This window comes from Carassius auratus, chromosome 47 (assembly GCF_003368295.1).
Source record: "Carassius auratus strain Wakin chromosome 47, ASM336829v1, whole genome shotgun sequence".
Lineage (NCBI taxonomy): Eukaryota > Metazoa > Chordata > Actinopteri > Cypriniformes > Cyprinidae > Carassius > Carassius auratus.
The window spans coordinates 607,289-626,360 of record NC_039289.1 but is presented as its reverse complement, the minus strand read 5'-3'; the positions used below and the strand labels follow the sequence as shown (position 1 = coordinate 626,360).

The 19,072-nt window shown below is 38.9% G+C and overlaps 1 protein-coding gene across 40 annotated transcripts in view; it reads right to left on the bottom strand.

Moving 5' to 3' along the window:
* ptprsa (protein tyrosine phosphatase receptor type Sa) overlaps positions 1-19,072 on the bottom strand; it is a 178,410-nt gene that overhangs the window by 53,110 nt on the left and 106,228 nt on the right. For 22 of the 40 annotated variants that reach the window (XM_026235473.1, XM_026235471.1, XM_026235475.1 and 19 more), the window contains 5 exons: positions 17,825-17,842; positions 10,708-10,818; positions 8,706-8,717; positions 1,113-1,385; positions 385-966 (listed from right to left, as the gene is read on the bottom strand). In XM_026235473.1, coding sequence (XP_026091258.1) covers positions 385-966; positions 1,113-1,385; positions 8,706-8,717; positions 10,708-10,818; positions 17,825-17,842 — 996 coding nt within the window. The remainder of the gene's footprint in view (positions 1-384; positions 967-1,112; positions 1,386-8,705; positions 8,718-10,707; positions 10,819-17,824; positions 17,843-19,072) is intronic. The other 18 variants (XM_026235485.1, XM_026235504.1, XM_026235492.1 and 15 more) reach the window with 3 other exon arrangements.

Here is a 19,072-nt window from a genome sequence, read left to right as displayed (position 1 = left end):
CAATCGCGAAATTCAATTTGCTACACTATTAGTTCACCGAATTTTAGCAACAGACATTGTTTTCAGTTGTTAGACCTCACCTTGCTACGTCATTAGCTCAACTAATACAAACAATGTACATTTCCAATTACGAAACTTACTTTGCTGCATCATTAGCGCACCAAACATGAAAATACATTTTTCAATCACCAAGCTAACTTGGCTACATTGTTAGCCCACCGAAAACTGAAAACTGACTTTATCAATCTCTAAATTCAATTTGCTGCATTATAAGATCACCCGATTAGCAATATAAGCAACAAGTATACTTCAATCGCGACACTCACCATGCTACATCTTTTGCTCACCCAACACAGAAAATAAACACTCAATGGACAAACTAACCTCCTTGAAGAACTTTGACGTGAATGGGATCCGAGAAAGGTCCGTCTCCTACGGACGTGAAGGCCAGCACTCTGATGGTGTAGGTCTCAGTGGCCACCAGACTCTGAATGGTGGTGATCACGCTGTCCTGTACATTATGGATGTGCCACATGTTCATGGGCTGAGATGGATCCATGGTGTAGTAGACCCGATAACCCTTTATCTGTCCATTGGGCTCCTCGGGTTCATCCCAGCGTACCATCATGGTGTTCTGGGAGATGATACGGGCTTGGATATTGCGTGGTGGGCTAGCGGGAGCTTGCTCCCCAGTCCTAGCTTCAACGGGTTCACTGGGTGGGCCTTGGCCAATGGTGTTGTAGGCGGACACCCGAATCTCGTAATCAGTGTTCGGAGAAAGTCCTCCAATGCTGTAGCGAGTGGTGGTGATGGAGTCCACGGTCTCAAACTTGCTCTCGGGAGATTTGGCGCGATACTGGATGATGTAATGGGAGACGGGCTCAGGGTTGCCACTGTCCCAGGTGATGGTGATACTTGTGGCGGTAGTTTCGGTTACAACAGGAGTACCTGGAGGTTTCGGCAAGGCTGCAGGGCAGGATAAGAAAATAACATAGATGTAAACATTCAATACTGGGACTAGACATCATTTGAAATACTTGCTTTGGCTTATCTTTAATATCTTTTGACCAGAGGACCTTTGAGTGACCTTGTAGAAGTCCGTAGATTCTTACATTTGACAATGATTTGGGAATTAGCCTCGATGATGCCCAGGCTGCTCATGGCCACGCACGTATAGTTGGCCGATTCACGGACAGAGTTTAACTCCAGAACGTTCCTGCCCACTGGCATCTCATCCTCGGGAGTCAGGTCCTCAGAGTTAAGCATCCACTTGACGTAAGGCATGGGCGAGCCAACGGCGACGCAAGTGATGTTAACACTACCCCCTGGCATGATCTCTTGCGCGGTGGGAGGCAGGATGGAGAAACGTGGGGGCACGCGACGAACTGCAAAGGGCGGAGGAATTGGCGACAAGAAAAAGAGAAAGGTAACGACACGCAGATGAAAATGAGCCTTTCTTTAGAACTTACATTATGTTGTCTAAAGAGAGGACAGCAAATTATTAAAAACAACAGACTAAAACTTCACAAACATTTGGATTTATAAAAATTAAAATAATGATAAAGTAACTAAATTAACCGAACTTCTTCACCAACAATAAAGATTGACATTACAGAAACAAGTTCATAGCAACAAGGTTCCATTGACCAATATTTGACCCATCACAGCACAATTAATTGCACAAAAATCTATTATGAGTTTCTCATCTTTAAAATTTGATTTCTATGTGGCTTTTAACTACCGTAAAGTAAATGAAAAGCATGCATTATTGTTAAAAAGCAGAAAAGGTTTACAGTGTGAACAGAAAATACTCTAAGAGTACAGAATGGCGTAAAGAACGTTTTTTTTCTTTTTAAACCTTACATATAAAAAACTGTACGTACATATCTGTACATACATGCACTAGTAATGTTGAGTCCCTCCAAGAGAGACTAAAGATGAGAAACCTTAATCAGATTTTTGTGGTTGAGAATAGATCAACTTGACAAAGCCTTTTAAAGATCTGACACGCTTCCATTGATAGATGCAGCTGTCATTTTCACAGACATCATGCAGAAATAGGTAGAGGTCAACCAAAGAGTAAATGGGAACAATAAAACCAGAGAGAAGAATTTGAGATCAAATGCATTGAGGAATATAACTGGAGGGTCGCTAGCATGCCCGGACAAAAGACAACTGGAGAGGAAATAAAGGAGATATAAGAGAATAGAAAGTGCAAAAGAGCAAGAAAGGGAAGGGTTGGGAAAAGGAACGAGGCAGGGGGAGGGGAACCCACTTCAATGCAGAGAAAGGCTTTTTATCGTCTCCAGCCAATATGACGTAATGTGACAGGATCGTATTGTCACATTGCAGTCCTGGCTAGACGTAACAAAATTTATTGTGGAAATTCTGGATTCAGTCAATAAGTGGCTTTCAGTTCAACTCTAGTAACTATCATACACATCAAAAAACAAAAAGAAAATTGACTAAATGAGGTCACATGACTGATACAGATGCTAGGCTACGATGATAACAGCGATGCACCTCAACTACTGAGATGCCAAACCTACACACGAGAGAAAAGATGAAGGATCTGTTGGGGGAAAGGGTTGGATATGAGTTATGGCAGAGATGGAGTTGGCCAGGTTGAGCTTTTTTCATAGCCTGTCTGGCATGTTCATTCTTGGTAACCTTGCTATTTTGACATGAGTTGTTGAAAAGTCTTTTCAAGAAAAAATGGAAACTTAAATGACTCTAAAATACAGACTCTGTTCCAAAAGCTGGCTAGGCAGTTACCTTCTAAGGGAAATGTCTAAATACACAAATATTTCACAACTTTTTCTAGTTCTGATGCAAATATTGGGTAAAGCATCACTATCTTAATTAGACTAAAACATCTTGAATGGTATTATTCCATAAACTTCCCACTTTTGAACTTTTGGTGGATTCTTTGACCCTTCACCAAAAGGATGCATTAAATTCTTATCACTTAGCCAAAATATATGATATCTTCATAAAGAGCTTATAAAACACTGGGTGTTAGGTGTATGTTTATACATCTAGTTAGTTATCCTACAAGGTTTTGGAATAGACTTACAATTATAATACAGATGTTACTAGAAATAAAGCAATAGCATTCAGGTTAAAGACGTGCTACTTGTTAAATGTAACATTTTTAATTGTGCCAAACTTTATAGATAGTTTCCCTCAAAGAATCATCCAGGCAACTGGCTTAAATGACAATGAAACAGGAAGTAGTGTGGTGCTAGGTGTGTCCTAAGATGGCGTTGGTGGGTGGTGAGGGGGTCATGCCTCATTTACATTTTGCAAGAGGATAAAGGAAAGACAGAGGGACAGCAATGGGTGCTGGGGCTAGCTCAGAAAGAAAGAAAAATAAACTAATTCAAATTAATTTTTTTACAACTCCATATAGACAAAACGAGGACAGGAACAACTGGTAGAGACGGGCCGCAAGGCAGAACAAGACCGAGGCTGCAAGACAGCAGACGGGGGCCGGACAGACTGGAAGGACAAATTGGTGGACGTACAAGTGGGACAGAGACAGAAGGGAAATCACACGAGTGAGAGGTGGGGATTGAGGCAAAGAGGAGACTGTAATCCTGGGCCAAATGGAGTAAAAGCATGTTGGTTTGACTTCTCACACAATGGGCTTGGAATACAGGAATAACCTCTCACCATCGCCTCGGACAACAGCAGCCAAAGAGCTTTAAATCTTGAATTTGCAAGTAAACGCCATCGAAAGTTCAGTGGGTTTAAATCTAGCTTGAAAGTTGCCTTTTGAAAATAAACATTACCAAGTACTATTCAATTTAGAAAACTGTTATAGTCAAGACAACAGGCTCTAGCTTTACACTGTAAATTCTGTATCTATATCTTACAGCAATAATTAAAGATGAATATATTCAGTTTCAGAGAGTCAGTGTGATGGATGACCTCGGTTGGTGTCCAGTGAGTGAAAATCACATTATAACTCAATCTAAAACAAGATCAAGTTAACTTTGTCATTAGTTTATAAAAGTATAATACTTATAATATTTTTAACACATGTTAATACATTTATCTATTTTGATACTGATTTTTAAAACTAATTTAAATTAAAAAGTTAGCATTTTATATCTAGGAAATTTCCAGGTTGATCTGAAGTCAAGCTCTATCCATAGCATGTGGAGATATAATGATGACTTCCATAAAAAAATGAAAAAAAAAAACATTTTTTTTATAAAAAAATTAGAAGCGTGGCTAAAATGTTTATTTTCTGTGGTAATCAACATTACGCCACAAGTGCAATAGAGCTCCATTTGCACTGAACCTGGATCACTCCTTTAATTATGGAAAAATACTTCTTGATTTTTTTAGAAAACAAAAACAACATTCAAATAAACAATGACGCTGAAACGACCACCCCCCATATAAATGCATACTGAACAAATGTTCAACAAAAGTGAAAGGGCAGCCCAGAAATCACAATGTGCATGCATGACTATGATTGCAGGAATGGTGTCAAACTATCACAAAGGCCTACAGCTACAGTCAACACATATTTGAGGCATGCAACCCTCCCCAAGTGCAACATTTTAAGGAATCCACACAACTGAAATGTCGGAAATTGGTGACTTTGACACAGCACACAGAGATAATCACAGTGCAGGTGTGTTTTAACAATGACAGAACACAGTGCAACGTGACAATGACAAGACGAGTGTGATTCTTCTGGTCTAGATTAATGATGGAAAGGCCCAGACGTAATTTGCCAATGCTTCTGCATTTCCGGAACTTATTTTACAGAAATAAATATGGTAAAATGTGTTAAATATGTTAAATAATCCAATTTATTAAATAAATACACATTATATATTTGAGTTCTGCTGGCACATTTTGCGTGTGGGCCTGAAAATGGGTGATGCAACATTTGGCCATTCTTTAATCAAGTCTGCAAGAGGCTAAAAACGGATGTTCGTTTTCCTATGTTCAAATTTGGTTTGACCAATTGCTAAGGTAGTTGCCTTTCACCTCGTGAATCATTCATCCTATTGTTGCATGCTCAATCTGAACTTGAACGTTCCCGATTATAATCAAAATTCAGACTCAATCGGGTCATTTTCGAAATGGGACAACCATCTGAAAAGACTGTGAGGAGCCTGGCAACTTCAAAGTCACAGGCAACAAAGCATCGTGCACAAATAAACTGCGGCAAAAGGGGGAATGATAAGCAGGTCTAATGTTTCTCGGATGCATGTCCACATTTATGGCTACCCGCTATCGATGCATCTGCCTTTGAAATGCAACTGCATGAATCCATTCTGGGCTTTATCTTAGTCCTGACACATGGCCCTATAGCTCAAATCCTGACGTTTGATGTGCGATGGTGCTCTCTGCTGTGATATTCAGAGGAATATAGAACAGTCCAATTGGATGGACATGCCCCTCATTCACTATGACCAGGAGCCCAGCAGGCCGAGAGAAATCTCTTTGAGGTCCAGAGACGAAATCCCATTTCAAGCCCAATGTGGAGAGATAGACAACTCAAGAGGTCTTAAAATGGACAGAGAAAGACAAAATAAAAAGGCCAAAGAGTGCCTCACTCCTCGAAGGTGGACAATCATGGCCATTTTGGTGAGACAGTCTGTCCAGCCCCAAAATGAAGGTAGGAAGGAAAGCCAAAATAAAGTGCAGCCTTTAATGTCACCTTGAAGCTGAGATTACACCCTGTTTGAAGTCCAAAACCTGCAATAATCCCTTTCGCTTGAAAGTAGAGATACCATTTGTATGCAGACAACAGGGGTTCCCTGTATTATTAACACACACACCTCTGCTGCTGCAATGCAAAGCAGCCTCAGTTGGGGTCCGGACTAGTTCTAATAATGAAAAATGGAGCATTTGTAAAACACTACCTCCTGATTGTCTGGTCAATGCATGAATAGCATTTAGTGAAAATCTGAGGCTGAACTGCATTTTAGATTTGGCAAAAAACCTACCCCTTTACGACACTTTTGGATCAAAGTTAGATGGACTTGCCTTTGTTCTGACAAGTAGAGGGTGTGATCTAGCTTGCATTTCTATTTGTACACCAAAACAGCATGCAAGGACATAAAACACAACCCAAAGTGGTAGCAGTGGGGTTCACATGCATCTACGTGCGCATGCACCAAACATCCTCACAGCATTTAACATGGCATTTTGTACAGCTCAGTCTTCCAGCATCTCGGAGTGTATCTGTGAGGTCTCGCTTTCCTTGTCTTGGGGACTAATTACTATTAATAATGCTTTGGAAACATTCTGGGATCTTGAATCCTTAACATTTTGGCATTATGTGGAGTTGAATGGAAGAACAGTTGAGAGCTTCACTGTCAGGCGGCAAGAATGAAAGATTAGAGACTTCGTTGTAACAAGAAGAATCATAATTTTGGTTATTAAATCAGAGCTAAAAAGAAGAAAACTAGATAAGTCTAGGCTCAGAGGGGGATTTTGCCATACAGAGGCAATTAACTTCCACGCCCGAGGTAGACAGCTAACAAGAAGACCTAGTCAAAAAAAATTGAGAGAATTGTGAGTGGCTAGCCACTTTTTTTTTTTTTTTAAGAAAAATGTTAAGTTGTTTCAAAACAAGCAATTCTGATCAGTTTTGCTAATGACTAACACACTCTAACTTGTGAATATTCACAGTGAAAATGAAACATTTCTACAGAAAATGTTTTGCTAGTCTCATTTTCAAGCTAAAGCACGTTAGCCGCTAGCACTGCTACAACATTTCTTTAATATTTAAAATGTATTTTTGTTTTTGCTAACTGTTCAGTCCGATTAACGAGCAGCTAGGGAAAGCTAAGATGTTCATTCTGTTACACTATCTACAGGCTAGGCAGCAGTAAACAGCTATCAGGGTAAAAGGGGCACAGATATCACAGTGGGAACAGCCGGATATGAAAAATAAAGCTCTGTCAATAAATGCCAGACCCTGAGAGACAGAGTAGCGGCAAAGCACACTTCATTATTTATACCCTCAATTCATGTGGCGTCTCGCTCCTCCCAACAACACAGTGTCTGTAAAAACTGAATTATTCAGAGAGCCATTTAGTCTAAGACATCTCAAGATAGCCGGCAACACGTTAGCATTAGCCAAGTGAAGCAGAGGCTCCTGTTCCATATCATTATCCCTGACGGACAGACAAACGGCCATCTGAAACATCACTACACTGGGGAGAGCGATGAGATATCAGTCGAGAGTTAGCCATCCGCACGATTGGACAAACTTGTCTGACTAAATGCAAGCTTTCCGCATTATTCATCATTGTATAGCTACAAAAATGTTTTTTTTTTACAAAGATGTTAACAGTATTTGATGACGAGATATTTAATCCTATCTGCAACACATGTGACCATATGTGTAGGTAAAATATAAAAATTATTAAAACTGACTTGACACACAAAATGTTGTACACTAATTATACTTTTTATGTTTATTTGTTTACTTATTATTTTATTTTTTATTTGTTTTACATTGTTTTTTTTTGTGGAAAATTGTCTTTTGCAGTTAAACATAAATCTAATCAAATTTTTTATGTTTTATGATTAAAAAATGTAAATGTAAAAATGAGTTATATATATATTGCATTAGTTTTTGCAACCAACAGGTAAAGCTAAATTACCTACAAGCCAAAGGCAGATGGGACTTCGATATGCATATGAAACAGGCGTGCAATTACTACAATCAGCTGCATTAGCAAAGGATTAGCATCGAGAGACTCACAAACAAAGCACAAGCTTTTTGTTCTGGTCCAATTTGGGGGTTTTAATACGGCACATTGTGGTGATGTAAGGAGTGCTTGAGATGTACGCTGGCAACGAGGACAGGATAAATCCTGATTTGATTGAGCCTGCGGACTGCGAAAGGGCAAGAGGCAGTCAGTCATCACAAGGAAATATTGCTAGCTTTTTGCATCTGTGAAATAAAGCCTGTTTTCTGGTGGGGTTGGGGGGCCGCGTGAAGTACAGAGATCATTATATCTGCCAATGATCCATGTGGCACAAAAAACTAATTAGAAGAAGTGAATTTGCAAGCTTTTGTGTGCAAGAACGGCTTTGTAATTGAGAAGATGGTAGGAAAACTGTCTGTAGAAACAGCCTACAAGAGACGACACAAACACAAACCACATCTAACAGACCAGAAACTAGAACAGAAAGAAGAAAACTAAGGGTGCACATCAACACCACAACACAAGGAACGGACTAAATGAGTCGCCAACAAAGGCTCAAACTGCTGTTTTGGACAAAAACAAAGAAAATAATAAACCTCATGAAAACACAGGAATGCAACAAAGCACGACAGCCAAAGGAGTTGCGTCTCGAGGCATGCAAGCGCAGTTACATTCTCCCATCATGCATCAGTGGTTTACTTTCAAATGCAACATTTCCATGACAGCATAAGCATTTTCTTTGGGCAAAAGCAATACTGAAAGATGCAAACGAGAAAAGGCCCCACAATGCAAACTTAAACGTAAAAAGGAAAACGAACCCAAATTAACGGGTCAGTTACTACTAGTTTATGCAATTAAATAAAATATTTCAGAATTTATTTAGTAGCTCAATTTTTAATTATGAAACTGCCAATGATCCTTCCAATAGATCAGTCAAGGGTAAGGTTTAATACATGTTGATTTTGCGTTTTTAATGTGGGTTAAAAAAAGTGAAAAAAGAAAAAACACACCAACCTTCTCGAAGCTCTGAGGGATGTAAAGGGGTTGATGCAGAACACAATGACATGAGGAGAAGAGAAAAATAGGGGAAACACAGAGAGAGTAAAAAAGGCCACCTCAAGGCTTTTAGCTGCTACATTTCTCTGACTGATGTCGCCTGATTATTTCTTGCGTGACACGCGACATGTCTGCCGCGTTAACCTGCTTTGACCCACACAGTTTGATTTACTCCAGTGGTTGCGTTCGCCAACTGAAGTCAATTCAAGCATGCTATAACAATGTAAAATTACAAGGTCTTAAGCCACCTGAAGAACTGCCTCTGCGGCTTTAATTACAGAAACAAAGACAAAAACAGAAATCAATGAAACAACCCTAAGTTCAAACCAAATCAAATCGACCATTCAAATAAAAAAACAGATAATTAGCATTAAAGTTAGCAGCTACAATCGAAACAACCGATTCTAAAAGCATTGTGATATTATGCGACACGTAAATGCAGTTTTGGTCGTATAAATGGGCGGGTTGTTTCCTTCATCGTAGCTGCTAATTTCAAGTGCTGTTAACTCAAGAACAGAAAACATTTGATTGTACTCAATTACCAAGCTTTGAAAACAAAAGGAGACGGGATACTGTCTTAATGCAGTATGCGCATAATCAGTGAGAAATTAGCATACCTATGTTGAATTAATTATCGTTGCGGTACTTTGAATGGATTTCGGAAATCTCCAGTCGGCCAATTACTGAAATGTCACTAGATATCAGATCAAATGTTACTGCACATCCAACACTGTTTAAGGTCTTATAAAAAACTGAATGACTAAAATATTTCAAAACAGAGTAAAATAGCAATAATCCACATAAAGTCATAGTTTTACTCTGAATTTACCATGGTTAAGAGATGACATAAGGTATAATAAGCCCAAAAGTAAGGCCTCTTGTGGCTTGTTTCTTTAATAAACAGGTGATAACTAATAGAACACACCAATAGTCAATCATTTATCATTTATGCTAATCACGATAAAATATCGTTTTTTTTATAGCCGCAACTATGCATTTAATAATTGACTCTAATGTCGATCCAAACTTTTATTTTTTCTTCTGTAGAACACAAAAGAAGATATTTTTTGTCCATTCAATGAAAGCAAATAAAATCTAATGCTGAAATATCATCATTTGTATTCTAATGAAGAAAGAAATTCAGACAGGCTTGGGTCGACATGAGGAAAAGACCGAATTTTCGTTGAAAATGTATCCGTCGTTTTGAGATGAAGCGTCTGCATCTTTTCAAGTGGGAGAACAATAATAACTATAATAATGAAAAGACAACTCTCTGACCCATTTTATAATGGCCAGTGAATAATTTATCCAGAACAAAGTTACTTGGTACACAGCGGGTGAAACCCATCACACGCGCTGTCTTTTTTAATATGCATTAAATAATACATGCGCAAAATGCATCTGCCTCGATTTATTAAAGTCATCAACCTGGAGATTCAACTCCTCTTAAGGTTAGCACCAAGAGTCGTCTGTGCTAATGCACTGCCTTAAAACAGTCTCAGATAGTTCATTATATTAATAACCATTAAACCAAGACAGACTGTTAATTATTTAGATTTAGCAATTACTTGTTAGCATGTTACATTTTTAATGTATACACTTGTGATTAGCAACATGCATATTGTTCACCTCGCATCATTTACCTTTTTACCTTTGTGGATGAAATAAGATTAGCATTTTGATTGGTTTAGAACATTGGCCAATCAAAATCAAGACTTACCATCATCCTCTTCAACCTGAAAATTTGATTAGACATCATACCTGTACGACCCAACTTTCCTCACGTCAAAAAGAAGACAGAAAACTACCCATTAAGTTTCGAAATTGTGCCTATTTTGTTACTGCAATATGTGCTTAAGTGTAAAGACTCCTATTAGTTTAAATACAACAGGTCATGTGACCAGTCGTGCGTCTCGAATTGGTTGTTTTCGATGGGCTCCACAGCCAGGTTTCTCCCTACCTCGCACATACAGGTTGGCAGAGGAAGAGTATCGGACGCCTTCTACGTTAGACGCCACACACTCGTACTTCCCCTGGTCGGTTTCCTCAGTGTTTTCTATCTGCAACGCACCTGGGAGAGCAAAAAAAAATATACACCCCCAAAGAAAGGGATGAAAGACAGAAAGAGGGAAAAGACAGCAAACTATTAGAGGTTTGAAAGGTACAAGACTGTCAGAAACCATTTAATTTTGTATGTTTGGTGCAGCATCGTATCCTCATAAATTGCTCAAAGGCCTTTCCTGTTGGAAAGCCAACTTCGGCTTTTAACGCTAACTCACTGTGTTGAATCTGAGCAGTTCCACACTCAAGGCAAAAAACATTAGACTGATCTAAATATGTCTGAATGCATCCCATCAAACTCAAATGGAAAAGAACTAGCAGCAATGTTGTGGTGTTCGCAGGAGTGCTGGATCGCATCATTCAGTGTGCCGGGAAGTATCAGGGTGTGGAGTCGAAGGAGATAAACCGCTGTCGTTCCCAATGGGAGGAAGGTTGGTGAGGGTAAAGAGTGAGCTGTGATGTCGAAATGTGCTGCTAAGGGCTGAAGCTTAGCACAACACTTGAATCCCAGGGCATGAATTATTCCTGTCGGTCCCCCAAGAGCTGTAGTAATACTCTGGATACTACTGCTAGACTGAGAATGGCTATTGGCCGTACATGATAAACACTAGATATTCCTACATATAAGGCCCCAGGGCTGAAACCAAGGTTCACCGATGCTGAAACATATGCAGTTTGAGAAGTTTATATTAGGCTCCACTTAGCATACAAATTCTTATTCAATGAAACGTATGGTGCAACTTCACCAGGAATAACCTGAAGACATGCTAAAAGTCTTATTCATTGTAAAGACTAGGGTTACAGGCCTTAAGGATTTGAAAAAGGGTTTGGATTCAATGAGTAGCATAGCCCCCTCCTGTACTTTTGAGGGCTGTCAATTAGTTTAGTTTTTTTTTTTGCCGCCAAAATTCTGTAGTTATTAACAGTGGCTAATTTTTTAAGGCTAACTCATTGAAACCACCCCCTAGTTCAAACTTCATAAAAGGTATTTTTTACTATATGTGCTAATTTGTTTTGAGGGGTCTTAACATAGGTGGTTGGATTCAGTTAGCCACGACTGCATTTATCACCTTACTTTTAAAATCCGTCGATAAAAAAGCATGATTTTTGCAAATCAAAATTCTGTTGTTACCAACAGGGATACATTTTTCGGAGGCTAAATCACTAAACCCTACCATTCCAGTTCAAACTTGGTATTCTGACTGCCTCTGAAAACATTTTAGACAAGCAACATTTTCATTATATTATACAAAATGTGATAAATTGTTTTAAGGGCTTTTCATGTGGTTTCCAGTCTGCTGCGGATGCATTTGCAACTACAGAGTTCCCTTGAAGCAAAGATGGCAGAATTTAGGCCTAAATGTAATACTGGCTGACTAGGAATGTTAACAGCTTTCCTCTGTAGCCAAGAACCTTTCTGTAACCACTTGTGCTTTACCCACCCCAACTCTTCTTTATCTGTCTTGGAGTACTACCACTGCTTTTCGACATGTAGCATCAATGCGGTCCACACTCCCTAAGAGACGTGCATTCTGGTTGAACGAAGACGTCAACCTTCGGCTACTGCCTCATGCGGCGACGGGACATCAACAGCAGGGACTCACACGCTGTGGTTTAAGCACACAGTCTGCATCCTGTGGAACATTCTGTGTGCCGATGAGATTCTGGCTTCTGGGTCGATGACTCACACCTGCTCGCGGCAGATCAACAGCATGATGGGATCAGGGAGTTTAGAGGCGTGGCAGGGAGAGACAAATATGGAAGGTAGTTTCTGAAGTGTGTGTGCTGGTACACGGATCGTTTGATGTGCACATTGGCGCAGCGGGCGGCCGGCGGACAGCAGGTGGGCTTGGAGAGCATTCGAAAGTCTCCTCAGGTGCGCAGCCGAAAGAGAATCGCTCGCGTGCAACCTGTGCTACGTGACGCTGACGGAAAATCTGGTGGAAATCTCCACAGGGCGTGCGAGCTCCTTCTCCCGTCAATTCTGTAGCGTCGGACTGCAGAAAACAGGCAGGAATTTTAATGTTATTGGAGCAGGGGCTGATAAATAAACCATGCCACAGTGGTGTGCCAAGCTCTTGGGGAGCTCTGAATCCCCCCCCCCCCCCCCCCCCCGTCTTTCGTTGGGTTGTAACTCTTGTGATGCCCTTTTCTATGAACAGCTAACTAATGATTGAGGAATGCCATTGAGAAAATCTTAGCAAGGAACATAGCATATCCAAATTCATTAAATTCAAATTAATTCCCAGCGGCTCCAAAGCAAGCAAATTTTCTCAGGGCTCCTTCCTGCCTGAACTGGACTATTTTGGGTACTCCTGCTTGCTATTCAACCGATTGACGATTCCCCACTGACTTCATTACATATTTGCAGCTGTGTAACCCCCCCCCCCCCCTGTTTCCGCTTGGGTTCAGATAAGATCAGGGAGGGAGGGAGGGAACGACACTGTTTCTACTTAAGTCTTTCTCAAATCGATCAATTTATTTGTCTTTACTTCTCATTGGTGCATATTAACCTTATTAAGGTGTCTACATTCTCTCTTACTTTCCTAGACTTGCTGTGCGCCCCATTTTGTGCTTTTCAGCTAAACAGTCACTCGCTAACTAACCAAGAGGAGTATTTAACAACAACAACAACAACAAAACCATTCCCTGACTACATTTAACATGTCGGAAACTGAACAACATGTCTTTGATCCCCTCACTCTTCCCTCAAAGCTCCCTTTTGCTTAGCTCCAGAATGTTTTCAATTATTATCTGTTACGTATAATTACATGTTGAATTTCCATTATCCATCGTGCCCATGGTGTCTTTGAGGCTGCTGGTGTAGCCCTCCGTTAGCAGCAGCGCTAGCGCTCAAAGAGTCATAACGCCGCACAATACCCTTTATGATAAAAGGCAAGTGGAAGTCATTTTCTGAATATCTGTGCCGAGACACAACCAGCTAGCTGACATGAGCCCTCTAGCAATGAATTATTATCTGAAGCTGAACAATAACGAACACATTAACAGATTCAAATGCTTTTTCTGTGTGTGCAAGCTGACTGACAATTAGGAAAATCCAGGGGGGGCGTACATTTTTAGAATTTGGTGGAGTTTGTTGTTGAAGCCATATTAGTAGAATCATACAAGAATTTAATGAACCAACACACAAGGTCTTGGTGATTGACAGTGGTTGTGAATCTGTGGAAATCTCTCAAGCTCTACAGGCCTACTGTCGGACTTCTGCTGATTACGCTCTGCCGGCAAACCCAAAAGCTATTTTTGGGGAATTCTCCACTGCTTCAGTGTCAGTATGACCTGTGTCCTTTAAACTGGCCATTAAGTGTTTTTGTCACGAACAGCCGGAGTTGGCGTGTTCTTGTGACTGACGGACACGGGATAGCCATTGACCTGTGACCGGTTCAGGGTTTAGCGATAACCTCGGGAGATGAAGTCTTGTCATCTCTTGTCATCCATCCAATCCCGGTTCATGAGGGAGAACAGGCTGGGCTGTCTGTTAAGCGGAGGCTGTGTCAGGAGGCAGCTCTGCTGGGGCGTGGAGCTTGGCAGCCAGGTGTGGAGTCGAGGGGAGCCGTGATCCGTGACCACGCTACCATGCAGCTGTCTATTAGAGCCGTGTGCATGTGACGGCTCAGTAACTGCTCTCAACCAACCATCTTTAGCACACACACACACTTTTTCCTGCATCTAGAGTCCAATTTGTGTAATTCAATTAGTGGGCAATGCCTGGGCGTTGTTTGTGGAATCAACCGCTAGATTTGCACAGCACAATCGATGATATACTGAATCCCACAATGCAATATGAAAATAATTCAATTAATTTTGCAACTTCCTCTTTATCTTGACTTATTTATCGATCAATCCACTTAAAGTTAAGACAATCTCAAATAAAACTGAATTAAATATGCCCAAGTAACCGTTTTATTTTATAACTATAATGCCCCAAATTTGTATTTCGACAAATTTATCAGTTGCATTGTCTAAAAATTTAAATGGGATGTTTTCGGATTTAATACACATATAACCAATATATAATTTATAAAACAAATTATGCAGTGTTACTTCAACTACTTTCATCTTGTTTCGTGTGTTTATTGTCTAAAACTTTTTTCAACATTTTTATTTATTAATCCGACAAAAGTTATTACAATCTCCATTGAAACTGAATTAAAGACGTCCAAATAACAATTTTATTAAAGCATAGAAAAGTTTAAGTTAAAATATCTAAAAATACCCAAAAACGAGTTACTTCAGAAATAACACTGCGTAAAACATTAAGGAATGTTTTTATACATTTAATATACTTATAAGCAAGATATAATTTATGAAAACAAGCCTAAGTATCTAATGCAGTGTTGCTTCAAGGACTTTTATCTAACTCGAAATCAAGTAAAATACTTATAATTTACTGTTTAAACTAAATCTGAAAGCATATGCTATATAACGTGTAGAAATCAAAAAGAGTTTTTTTTATTCTAAACTGGCCCTCTCCTAGATTTCTTATTCATATTTTATGTAAAATAAACCTCTAAATATTTGCAAAAAAGAGTATGTGAAAAAATATGCTAAAAATGCTTTTTCTTTAAAAATCTGGTGTGCAATGACTGTGGGACGAGTGTGTTTGTGTCCTGACACACACCAAGGTCATTAAATGTGAGAGCATCATCGCGGGGGTGATATGTAATGCAATTGTTATCAGCTTCCATCTTTAGCCTGTAGGACTCGCATAAAGACGCCAATGACGCGAGCACACGTCGTACGGGCCGCACTGACTGTCATTTAGAGGTGCACAGGTCAAAACTCAAACTGGCATGAGTTAAGATCATGTTTACGTGATGCATGCAAACACACAACCGAGTGGCTAACCAATCAGTGATGGCGTGCTGTAATTTCGGTTGGTTTCGGAGCCTGAAAGCGCGGCGTAACTGTCCTGCTCCGGCACATTGAGCCCAGACTGGGCCTGAGTTTGCAGAAGCTGCCCGAGAGCTCTGTCCTGGATCACTAATCCCATTATGCAAATGCTGCGTTATAAGTCACGTTCAGTTTAGCGAGCAGCAAAATGATTCATATGCTGCTTTTGCATTATAAATATTCTTGTTGAAGTGTGTAATCTATGAAAGAGCTTTTATGCTGGATACTTTACTAGCTGTGGCCAATAATAAATTATCCATCCATCCATCCATCTATCTGTCTGTCCATCCATCCATCCGTCTGTCTGTCTATCTATCTATCTATCTATCTATCTATCTATCTATCTATCTATCTATCTATCTATCTATCTGTCCATCCGTCTATCTATCTATCTATCTGTCCATCCGTCTATCTATCTATCCGTCTGTCCGTCCGTCTATCTATCTGTCCATCCGTCTATCTATCTATCCATCCGTCTATCTATCTATCTGTCCATCCGTCTATCTATCTATCCATCCGTCTATCTATCTATCTATCTATCTATCTATCTATCTATCTATCTATCTATCTATCTGTCCATCCGTCTATCTATCTATCCATCCGTCTATCTATCTATCTGTCCATCCGTCTATCTATCTGTCCATCCGTCTATCTATCTATCCATCCGTCTATCTATCTATCTATCTATCTGTCCATCCGTCTATCTATCTATCTGTCCATCCGCCTATCTATCTATCTGTCCATCCGTCTATCTATCTATCCATCCGTCTATCTATCTATCTGTCCATCCGTCTATCTATCTATCCATCCGTCTATCTATCTATCCATCCGTCTATCTATCTATCTATCTATCTATCTATCTATCTATCTATCTATCTATCTATCTATCTATCTATCTGTCCATCCGTCTATCTATCTGTCCATCCGCCTATCTATCTATCCGTCTGTCCGTCCGTCTATCTATCTATCTGTCCATCCGTCTATCTATCTATCCATCCGTCTATCTATCTATCCATCCGTCTATCTATCTATCCGTCCGTCCGTCCGTCTATCTATCTGTCCATCCGTCTATCTATCTATCCGTCCGTCAGTCTATCTATCTATCCGTCCATCCGTCTATCTATCTATCCGTCCGTCCATCCGTCTATCTATCTATCCGTCTGTCCGTACGTCTATCTGTCTATCCGTCCGTCCGTCTATCTATCTATCTATCCGTCCGTCCGTCCGTCTATCTATCTATCTGTCCATCTGTCTATCTATCCGTCCTTCCGTCCGTCCGTCCGTCTATTCATCCGCCCATCTATCTGTCTGTCTGTCTGTCAATCCATCTATCCATCCATCCATCCATCTCACAATCCAATGATATTGTAGTTCATATTAAATAGTGAAACATCGCAATGTTTATGATATTGCAAACTACATAAATTAATTTAAACTAATGTAAACAAACTTTAGCAATTTATGCACCTGTAAACATACAAAATTAAAAAAAAAAAAATTATATATCTCACAACATAATTTAAAGCAGTGCAAAATTGTTATTACAGTTTAAGTGCAGCTGTTAACCCTTTGTTTACCCTGTATATGAATGTAAATCATATGGTTGATGTGTACCTACCTGCTCGCTGTGAATAAAAGCACTTTACTCGAGTTAGAGACATCACACAGTCTTCAGATTTAATGAAATGAACATGGATCTAGATCAGGAGCGACTCCTCCGAACATCAGTCCTGATATCTCCTCCGAACCGCACATCTGAGTTAGAAAAGCCAATCTGATCAACTATTGCTAGCGTCTGTGTATCGTCAGAGTTGGGATTGGAGCGGACCGCTGGAGATGAGATCAGGACTGAAAGGAAAGCAGCGTCACATTTACCCAGCGTCCTCATTAGCGTGAATCGTGTGGCAAGCGCAAATGTCTCGGACGAAGGTACACAAGAACCCGACACCTGTCTGACTCCCAACACTGACATTAAACACACACACACACACACTGACACAGGATGAAAGAAGAGGAGGAGGAGGACAGCCGTCCCGTCTGAGCTCGTCTGGAGTCAGGAGTTAGTGTTAGGTTAAGGTTAGTTGTGTTTTATAGTGATGTCTTACCTCGGATGGGAGTACTCTCTGGAAAAAGACACAAAACGAAACACACATCAGTTTAGTGGATGGTTAATGTCAGCCCAGGTTATGATTCTCCTCATGTGCTGTTTTAGTTTAGTTTAAGATCATCATCACAACTTTAGGAAAGTTTAAAGACCTTCCAGTGCTGGACGCACGTGGAGCCTCTTCTTCATCTTTCTTTTACTATTTCTACTTCCTATATGCTTACCAACTATATATTCAGTCTGTAAAAGTTTAATGACGCTAAAGAAATATAATAATAATAATAATATTATTTTCTTCATAACAATCTTGAAAGGCAGTTCATTGTTTATAAATAGAATAAATTGATTAATTGATAAATTGACTATAAATATTAATAAATAATAGAAAATAAGTATACAAATTTAAATGTTGAATTCATGTGCACAATATTAAAGGTATTTTTTTTATTATTATTTGATAGTATTTCTATAATAACAGATGTATTAAAACTTATACTATATGATAATCTATTAATTAATAATATTAATTATACAAATAAAATATATAAATAGTATAATATAAAAATATATAAATAATATAAATATTTCAATACACAATTTTAAAATGGTTATTAAATATAACATTTGATATGTTTATTATATAAATAATAATATGTCAAATGTAATTAAAATACATTATACATTAATTTATTTAATTTTCTACAAAGGAAAAACAAACTATATTTATAATAGTTATAATTACCCTTCATAAATGATAAATTAAAATTAATTTACAATATAAATGATTAAAAATACATTTAAATAGAATTTAAAAATTCTGTGCCATGACAAACAAAATACAATAAACAGAATTTTAATTAAAAGAGGTTTAATCTAGTTTTTATACGGACTATATTATATTATCTATTGATTTATTATATTAACATTTCCTTTTTATAGTAAATACAGTAAAAACTATTTTAAATAATAATAAATATATATATATATTTACTTACAAAATCTCAAATCTGCAATATCTATAATAATAATAATAATAAACTGCATAAATTATATACTAATAAATAATTAATAAACATTTGGATATAACTGATCATTACAATAATTAAAGTCAATTATTAATTCACATAGCAAATATGAAATTTGTATAATTGGAGTTGATTTTTGCGTGGCTGCACATGTGAGTGTGAACGAGCAGGCAGAAGATTCCTCATTTAGAGTAGTTTGTGATTATTTTAGGAGTCGAGGAGGG